A 10062-nucleotide genomic window follows, 5' to 3' on the forward strand; every position below is an offset into this window, starting at 1 on the left:
ATATATATTAAAAAGGAACAAAATCAAAGTTCATTTATTGGGAAGTGTCTTAGAATATAGATGATAATCTAATATGAATAAAAAAAGGTAATTCTTCTTGACAAGAAGAATAATTTTTGGACTCGTAAACACCTCTCACTTTCAAAAGGTTGCAAGTCTAAGCCACTAAGAAAGGGAACATGAGAGCTCCAGGAGGGTGTGTGTGGGCAGTGACGGACCTAGTATCATCGTTCAGGAGGTTCGAAAAATAAAAGTATAAACATGTAAATAAGTTTTTAGAAATGGGTCCCTTGAACTTTTGGGTTTAAAAACTCACTTTTAACACGTTTTAAAATAAAAAATAAGGCGAAAAAAGCCTTAATATTCAGGAGACTTGCCACTGAGCCATCTATTTCTATTTGTTTTTTAGAGGCTTCAAAAAATATATATTTACAAAAATACAGTAAATTTACCTTATATATATCGTGTATTTTTTTGCCGAGGGGGTTCGAGTGAACCCCCTAAAACCAACGTGGATCCGCCCCTGTGGAGGGTGGGGGCGGGGGCGGGGTGGGATTAAAAAAAGCAAAAAGAATATATTTTATTTCCCTTAAATAATTAATCAATTTTGATAAAAGTACTAGATTTACAATTTTCTTTTTTTTTTCCCGAAAAACATATCAATAAAAGACCAAATCATACTTTTTTTTGAATTAGAAAACTTCTTTTTAGAGTATGTATTAGTACACATTTGTTTAACTCAAGAGACATAGATTTGACTTCTCACGATGTGAATTGTCATAATTTTGAGTACTCTTTAATCATTCAAAAATCATTTATAGAATATGAACCTATTCACAATATATTTAGATTATAAAAATTAGCTAATTTTGATCAAATGTCAATTATATTGCAAATGAAGGTAACACAATCCTCTTTTTTGTTACCAAAATATCATTATCATGACCCACAATCCAATAATAGGGAGACATAGGAAGGAAAAAGATTCACTTCACATGTAATAACTACTTGAAAACGGTAAACGACCCAAAACACATAGCACGGATTATTTTATCCAAAATAACGCGTGTTACATTCTTAGGTAAGAGGTCTGTTGAGAATCAAATTTAGAATTGTAATTATATATAAGTAATGAGTACACCCACATTTACGATTGGAAATATATGTCTCTCCTATTGTTAGATAGTTACTAACTTAATGATTATATGTACTAAATAATCATACAAAAATTCTAATTTTACGTGACAATATAAAGACGCTCAACGAGGTAAAGGAGATTAATCATGATATGAATTAAGATAAAGAGGGCTAGTCATTACTATCGTCTTCAGACCTCACCTAATCATTATCACTCTACATGATTCTCCATACATTAAGAGAACAATTTGAAGATCACATGTTTGAATTTCAACTAGTAGCGGATTAACTAATTTGTTTTAATTGTGATAAACATGATTTCTCGTCACTGGTATTTATAGACTTGAGCTGATTGCAAGATGAATTAGTTGATGTGCACATAAGTTGGTCTGGACAATAATATTAAAAAAAAACAATCATTTACCCTTAATTTAGACATGGTTGCCACGTACTCTTTCACGGTGTATCATATTGTATTGTTTAAATGAATACAATAATATCATACATCAACAATTTCGATAATAATGTGTTCATACCAAATCAATCGTGACACGAAATAAGTCTTTTTCGTCATTATCTAATAATGAATTTAAACGATACGATCTAATTAATAAAATTTAAATATCAATCAAAATTAAACATAATATATAGATTAATAGCATAATACAATACAATACAATATAACGGACCGACTAACAAACCATCCAAAAAATCATTTATCTCGTGATGGTTTTGTACATGATCACCAACATTATTAAATTTTTATAACAATCGTTCCCACAATGTGGATGCACAACGCACGTGAACAAAGGCAATGCATTACCACTAATGGAATGAACTACTTATGGGTATCCCCACTAAAATAATAATAGTAATAATAAAAAAAGTAAACTAATATTTTTTTCGTTTCATGAAATATTTTGAATTTCGAGATTTAAATAAATTTATATTTAATCGTAAATTGTTCATATATCTTTTAAATATTTTTAAATTATCGATTATTGTGACTTATATTATTTTTTACGTAATTTACAAATACATAAATTTCATTTAAAAAAAATTAAAATTTTATACATAAATGCACAATTAAACTTAAATTATTTGACTCTTAAAAAATAAAATATATCGTATGAATTGAGACGGAGAGAAATTAATATTAATAATAATAATAATAATAATAATAATAATAATAATGCCTCCAAGTCTAATATAGTCAGCTTCTGCGCCATTATTCCAATTCACTAGCTACCAAACTTTCTTGGTCGGATCGATCACTTATTTTATTACTGAAAAAAAAAGGTCAAAAAAGATATATTTATAAAATAATTTTTTATTTCATTTTAAATCACACTTAAATATCAATATTTTATTCAAATTACGTTATTATACCATCATAATAATAATGGATATTTTAAATCTTATTTAATTATTACAAACCAAAATATGCATAGAATCTATTTTTTAATATTATAAAAATTACAAAATTATTTTAATCCCAAAGATATCCATACTTCATTAACTATCGTATATTAAAATGATTTTCACTACTCGTTATAAATAAAAGAATATTATAACTAGGAAGGTGAAATATAACATAAAAATCAATATACCAACAATGAATCAATTTCAAGATTTTAATATAACATTACCAAAAACGAAATTTAAACATAAAGTTTATGATATTATAATATTTCATATATATTAATAATAATTTAAAATAAATTATTATATTTCAACTAAAATTATTAAATTCGATCGGAAAATTCATACATTATTCTCTAGCTCCGTCTCCGCGCACTAACAAGAAAAAAGGACGAAATTTTTCGTCCACAAGCATGGGAGGGTTGCTTGGACTTTAGTAAGGTTCAAATGACTAGTACTTTTACTCCATAAAATATGTTCCACTAATTTATATATTATATAATAACATTAAAAAAATGGGTTTGGTGCATTCACCAGTATCCTCCATATACAAACAATATAATATACAATTGGCTTACGATTAAATTATTAAGAGTGATCAAACAATTGGGGACAATTACGTAATAAATGATGTTGATGTTGTTCTTTTGTACACTTTCTATTCATCAAACACTCTTTGTTTTTTTTTATGTCAATGACTACATTTTTCGTCATCATTTTAAAAAAATAATAGAATGAAGTGTTTCATTCAAATTTCAATTTTACTGAAATTGATAATGTAGAAATTAAATTGAAGAAAATTATGTACTTCTTTTTTCAGATTTATAATGTATACGTTAAAATAGAGACAATGTTTGTTTACAGTATCTTTTACTTAAATTTCAGTTATGAAATTATGTATTAAGGAGTAGTTTGATAGCTCACTAGAGCTATATGTATTAGTAATATAATGGTTAATTATGAGTGATTTCACGTATTATTTTATTTTTTTTAATAAAAATGTATATGACCAAAATTCTCAAAAGAAAACCATTTGTAACCAAATTAATCTAAATTATAGGAGTACAATCTATTACTAGTAGAACAATAGGCTAATAGCTAATAGTTTGTTCGGTAACTAGCATTTATATTTTAGTCCTATCTTTTTCATTTTCTTCTTTTTTTTCCAAGTTTCATTCACATGTTTTTGTAGGTAGGTAGATTATCATACTGTTGTCATATTTTTCTTTGTCATAATAATATTTATACAGATTAATTTTAAATATTTATAAATAAATTTATATAAAATTAAACAAATAAACCTAACTATTTATTACATGGGGCAATATGACAATCTAAGTCATGTGGTACCGGTATCTCTTTTTGTATAGACTTGCCAGAGATAAACCTACCTATTCTAATTAGTTTTAATCTATCAATTCTCTGATATTTATGGACAATTTAATTTATCAACTTGTACTAATACCTAGAAAATGACTTTTTATAGAGTAATAGCTTTTTGGTGTAATTACATCATTATTAAATTGTCATTCTTTCTTTCAAATGTCCCTACCCCTATTCTAATATTTATTTTTTATATAATAAGAAAAAAATTCAATCTAAATAATGTGATCACAATATTTAACTCTTAATAAAATTATTTTGTCATATAAATTAAGACGAAGAAAACAATAATAATAATGAATACAATGTAATACGATATATTATATAACGAGTAATTTTCCTAGATAGTCACCTTTGTTTGAGAAATTATCTAGGAATATCACTTATGTTTGTTTTAGGACTACAATATCACCTAATTTTGCCTATTTTCCTCAAAATATACTTGACATAAAAAAATACATATTTCTCTCCTACTAGGGTGCCATGTCACATTTTTTAATTTATTATTAATATTTTTCTAATTTTTATAAAGAACAAGAGAAACCCACATATTTTCTTGAAGAACCGGAGGAGCTTATTTTCTAATATGTGGGTTTCTCTATTTTTTTTTTAAAAAAATCTATCTATATATAATAGAGAAGTAAAAAGTGTCACATGTCAGCACCACAAATATTCAAGAATTTTAATTTTTTTAAAAATATTTTAAATATGCTCTAAAAATACTATTAACAAATAGGAATTTTAATATAGCTATTTTAAATAGAAAATAAAAGTTCTTTTGTTAAAAAAAACTATAACGACAAAATGGATGATTTTCAAATGCCTCTAATTTCAATTTTAAAGGAAAAAAATTGAAAGAACTGTTTTTTTTATAAAAACAGTAATGGCTATTGCTGGAAAAAAATGAAAGATCTTTAAATGCTTCAAATTTTAATTTTTAAAGTTAAAAAATGAAAAATGAAAATTGGATTATTTTTTTTTTAAAAAATGTAATGTCTATTTATATTTATCACACTTTCAGTGATTTTAGGGAATGTTCCAACAAAATGGATTGTAAAAATATCTATCTAAATATGAGAAGAAAAAGTGCACCATAAAAAATATAATTATTATTTAAAAAATTAATTAAAAACTTATAGTAAAAAATAATAATTATCATTAAAAAATTAAAAAAACTTTTTTTTAAAAAAATAGTTAAAACAAAACCATTAGTAGTTAGTTGTAGAAATGGAATACTTTTTTTTAATTCATTTTTAAAATTTATCTTTATATATCTAAAAAAAAACATCTTCAAAAAACATAAATAGAAATAATATTTTATAAAAAAAAACATATTGCAACCTAATATTTAAATAGGTTTAAAACATAATTTTTTTAATAATAAAAAAATAATGTGACATGGCATCCTAATATGAGAGAGATAATGTTCTTTTTGTGTCATATATAATTTGAGAAAAATAGGTAAAGTTGAGTGATATTATACTCCTAAAACAAATATTAGTGATATTTCTAATTAATTTCTCAAACATGAATAATTATCTAGAAAAATTACTCATTATTTAACAAACGAAATAAGTTATTTTTCACTTCTAAAATAAAATAAAATAAAATTCTTTTTCTTGAATGAAGACTCTAAGAAGCAGCCAAAAACAGATTCTTTTTCAACACCTCCTTTTTACTCTCTCTCTCTGTTGATGTTTCTGCTCTGTGCTACTACTGCTTTTGTTTTTTGCTCTGTTTTTGACACCTATAAATGCCCCTTTTCCTTCATTGAACTACCTTCTTATTCATTCAATTCAATTCACACAAAAGGGGTTTTAAAGCTATTTTTGTTTGTTAAGAGACTCAACTGTGGAACAAAAATGTATGCAGAGACTGGGTTAATGTACCCTTACTTTCAGACTTTCCCTTCTGAAATTCAACACTTTGAAGATTTCTGTAGCTCACATGAACCAAATGCATCAATGGTAGTTACCTTGTTGCTTTGTTGTTTGTGGTTTTTTTTTTTATTGGCATTTTTCTGATTTATTTAAGCTTCATCGATTTGAAGTTTGAAGATTGAAATGCGATATGATGTAGAGTTAGGGTTAATGGGGTTTTCTTAAATTTGGGGTTTAAACTTAGGGTTGCTGATTTTAACTATTTTGAGGTGAAATCTTGGTGCAAATTTCTCAGTTTTTACTTTGTGGGTTTTGTTTCCTTTCGAGTGATTTGTGAAATGAAGAGCTTGATTTTGATTACCCTTTTCAGTTTCTTCATCAGTAATTGAAGAAATGAAGGGAAAACCCAGTTTTTTTTTTTTTGCTGTTAATTTCTTCCATTTTTTGCTTGATTGTGTTAACTTAATAGGAGTTATCTTGTCTGCTATCACTATTGATTAAGAGAAGAAGAAGAGAAAAAGTTTGATTCTTGTTTGTTTGTTTTTTTGCTTGTTTATAGAGTTAAAATGGATATCATGTGAGTTCATGAGATGTGCTAGATCTGTATATTGTTGAATAAAGAAAAAGAAATGAGTATATCAAAATCATGAGTTCCTTTCCGTGTTGATTATTCTCTCTTACCTTCATATAAAAACATAAGTGGCCACCACTTACTTCCCATGTAAATTCCCTTTTCTGATTCTTTCTTTCCTTTTTTGGCGGCCAAGTTGTCGTTAAGGCCTCACTTTTCAACCGCACTTAAAAGAGTTGAAAGATTGAAAAGTTGGAAAAGAAGGAAAAAAAGAGAAAAGCAAAAGTTAAGTTTCACCTTTGTTGTTTAGAGGATAGGGAGTTTTTGTTTGGTTTGGTTAGTGTGCTGATTGATTCTCTGAGAGAAGATAACATTGCTGAACAGTTACAGGTCTCTCCATACTAGAAGAATTTGGATAGTTTCTAACCAATGGCTTTGAGAGCATAAAGGTTAAAGATTTGTAACTTTCAGAACCTATTTGGTCCGAGTAAACCACTTAGTTAGTTCTTTTCATATGGAAAATATCAAATTCATGGTTGATTCGGTCCGGTCTTATCTTGCTTGAAATGAACCAATGACAACGGCTGATTCTTTTATCTTTAGTTGTTGGTTTTGTTCCTTTTCTGGTTTGTTTAACTTAATGGACATTATCGAGTTTCCACTATCTGTATGAATGTGCTCTATCTCTCTCAGTTTCTCCCCTTTTTCCTTCTAGGGGCATGTTTAAGCTGAATTCCTTGAAAAGTTGTTTGGTTCTTCTACACCACCTTTTATTAACTTTTTATATGCGTAAGAGAGAATAAGCAAGGGCTATCGTTATCTATAGCTGTTCCTAAATTGATTATCTGTTTGTCACTAGAATCCTTGTGCCTTTTGCTCGTACCAAAAAAACGTCCTTTACAGAAATATCTGATGGTGAGCTGTGAGCATATAACCCTGGTATTCTAGAATTGACGTGTTGTAGAAGTTCATGTGGTTTGTATTTGTGCTTCTGGCATGACACGAATGTTTAAGTCCTTTTGATTTTCTATAAGTGATGGTGTATTTTATTAACTTATTTCGGGTTTGAGTGATCTTGACAGTCCTGATTGCATTTGAGTGAAATGTTTTATCTTACTGTACTTTTTTATTGATTAGTGTATTTAAGTTAAACTCTGCACCAGACCGAAACCAAGTATGACATTTAAATTCTGTGATGAGTTGACTACTCTATGCCTTTGAACTTGGCGTGCTAATTATACATGTCTGCCTCAAATTTTACAATGATAATTTTGAAGCATTTTGTGTCATGTTCTTTACCGCTTTGATTATGAATTCTTACGTGCATAACCTCAACAGGGATCAACCATATCAGAATATGACCTCGGGGGAGAAGGGGATCTCTTTAAAGCCCCTCAACCAATTCTTGAACAACCATTGATGGGCCTTGATCCTATGACTTCTGCTATTTCTATGATTTCGTGTTCAGAAGATGCCATTTCCCCCCAAGGACTCAAAGTTTCTGATCTAGAAACTTCATTTGAGAATGAACAACTCCTGAGTGAAGTTTTCTATGAATGCAAAAAAGATCTATTTGAAAAAGATGCGCTCTCTGAGGTCTTGGACATGAAAATTCCTATTGTGAAGGCTGATGGAAGCCTTACTGCAGATGAAAACTTGGTTTCTGAGGGATCCTTCCAGAAAAGTATTAGTTCAGGGTGTCTTAGCTCCATGGAGTGGATACATGGGGCTCCAATGAGGCCAAATTTTATAGATTTTGGTGGAATGGACTTCGGAGCTGTTTATGGTATGCGACGATCATTCAGTGAAGGGGACATAAAGGTTGATCTTTACTCTAAATATTTCATTATGATTTGTTTGTGTTCCACCTTTGTTCCTTTTAACCTGTTTTGGTAAATCTGAATTAGTACTCTTTGTTCTTTAAACAAGGAAAGTCCTCTTTTCTCTTTCTTGGTTAGCTTGATATAAATGTATTCTTGTTAATATCTAAAAGCAATCAGAGATAAACAGTCTAATTTGTCCACCAGGATGATATAAATTATGTTCAAGAGTCATTAATTGAATTTTGAGATTAAGAACTCTATAGTTGGAAGATCCATGTATTAGCAACGTAAAACTGCCTCTAGTAAGGTTATACAAAGTGTATCAAATCAAATGAGATTCTTAGTATTCCTTTGAGTATGTGAACTGGTTAATCATAGGCCTCTTAAGTCCAACTAGTGGACTGCATCATTTGTTGATGCTCCTACTGGTCTGCTTACCACCATTTTCTTCTTGATTTGGTTCATCTTCAAGTTCTAAGAAACTGACGCTATCACTTTTTTCTCCGTCACTCTCAATGTATTGTTAACTGGAGAGATGTAGAAAATTTAGGGATGGTGTCCTCCACTTACTTTATTGTAGTGAGAGTCTGAGAGCCATAGCTGTCAATAAGTTGCACCATTGTTTCAGTGTTGGCTGTTAGATGAAGTACCAGCTCACAAATGTATAGATGTTTTTGTCCTTTTCAACAGAATGGGGTTAGGTCACTGATACTGAGTTTTTACTGCAGAGTCTGGGCAATGGCAACATAAATGTGATCCATTCTCCACGGGGTCAACCACAGATTAGCGGAACTTCCACTTCTGATGTTCGCAAGGAACAGCTCTCCAGATACCGGAACAAGAAGAACAAGAGGAATTTTGGCAGAAAAATCAAGGTATTAATCAACAATTTCTTCTCTGCAATTTCAATAGTTAGGCTGGTGCTGTATTTCCAAACTCGTGAAATTGATTTGAATCGGACCACTTGTTCATGAAACATTCCGTAAACCCAAAGGCAGTCTATGCCTCTAGTGTGCAACGCGAGTGATGGGTGTGTTATGTGTGTTATGCAGTATGCTTGCAGGAAGGCGTTGGCTGATAGTCAACCAAGGATCCGTGGAAGGTTTGCAAAAACTGAAGAAATGGATATATCGAAGAAGCATTAACTGTTAACAGTGGAAGAAATATATAGTAATGGGACTGCTGATATTAGCTTTAGAATAGGATCTGCTCAAATAAGCTGGGGATCCATCCAACATGTTGCAAGTTTGTTAAATCTTTGGGTAGTGGCAATAATCTTTGTAGATTAGACAAACCAACTAGTCTTGTATATAGTGTTTGTTAAATAAAACTCAGTAACTTGTTATTATTAATGCTGCTTTCCTTCCATTAAACAACTAGTTTCATTAATTTTGTAAAACTCATTAACACCACCCACCCCCACAACTGTATCATGAATTTGAACTATTGTTATGTTCGATAAATAGCCAAAACTGATTGATAATTAGGGCTTAAAGTGGAGAATGATTGATAAAGCCCATGGGCTAGCAGTTGTTGGCAATAGTTATTTAAACAAAGCCCACTTACTAAAAATACAGGGAGATGAAGTCACATCTTTTGAAGTACTAATATGATGAGAGTACTCCATACACACGATTACCAAATTCAACTTCCATGAATATTCAAGTTTGTTTATTCCTTCTTCTTTTGATCACTGTTTCTTCTAGCTCCACTCATTTACATGAGATATATTCATATTGAATTCGATTAAAAGGAGAAGAGATAAAAATTGGACTCATGCCCTTATTACTTGTGTAGCCTTTCCTAGAGTAAGATTTCCCAACCACCCACAACGGTTCGGGTGGTG

General features: G+C 29.6%; 1 protein-coding gene across 2 annotated transcripts; it reads left to right on the plus strand.

Annotated features, from left to right (window-relative positions):
• Positions 1-5600: 5600 nt before the first annotated feature.
• On the plus strand, positions 5601-9589 carry LOC107012303 (zinc finger protein CO3). 2 transcript variants are annotated; one of them, XM_015212104.2, is made up of 4 exons: positions 5601-5909; positions 7732-8214; positions 8945-9091; positions 9269-9589. In XM_015212104.2, the coding sequence occupies exons 1-4, from the start codon at positions 5637-5639 to the stop codon at positions 9359-9361; spliced, it is 996 nt and encodes a 331-aa protein (XP_015067590.1). In that variant the 5' UTR covers positions 5601-5636; the 3' UTR covers positions 9362-9589. The 2 variants fall into 2 exon arrangements, with proteins under 2 accessions (XP_015067590.1, XP_015067591.1); XM_015212105.2 differs by lacking the exon at positions 5601-5909 and adding an exon at positions 6490-6842.
• Positions 9590-10062: the final 473 nt, after the last annotated feature.

Source organism: Solanum pennellii, chromosome 3 (assembly GCF_001406875.1).
Source record: "Solanum pennellii chromosome 3, SPENNV200".
Lineage (NCBI taxonomy): Eukaryota > Viridiplantae > Streptophyta > Magnoliopsida > Solanales > Solanaceae > Solanum > Solanum pennellii.

Excerpts from the sequence above, each read along its gene's own strand:
- LOC107012303 (XM_015212104.2), top strand. The coding sequence starts at position 5,637 with ATGTTTCTGCTCTGTGCTACTACTGCTTTTGTTTTTTGCTCTGTTTTT. Across the intron at positions 5,910-7,731 it reads ATGAACCAAATGCATCAATG|GGATCAACCATATCAGAATA; the intron begins GTAGTTACCTTG and ends TAACCTCAACAG. Across the intron at positions 9,092-9,268 it reads ATTTTGGCAGAAAAATCAAG|TATGCTTGCAGGAAGGCGTT; the intron begins GTATTAATCAAC and ends TGTGTTATGCAG.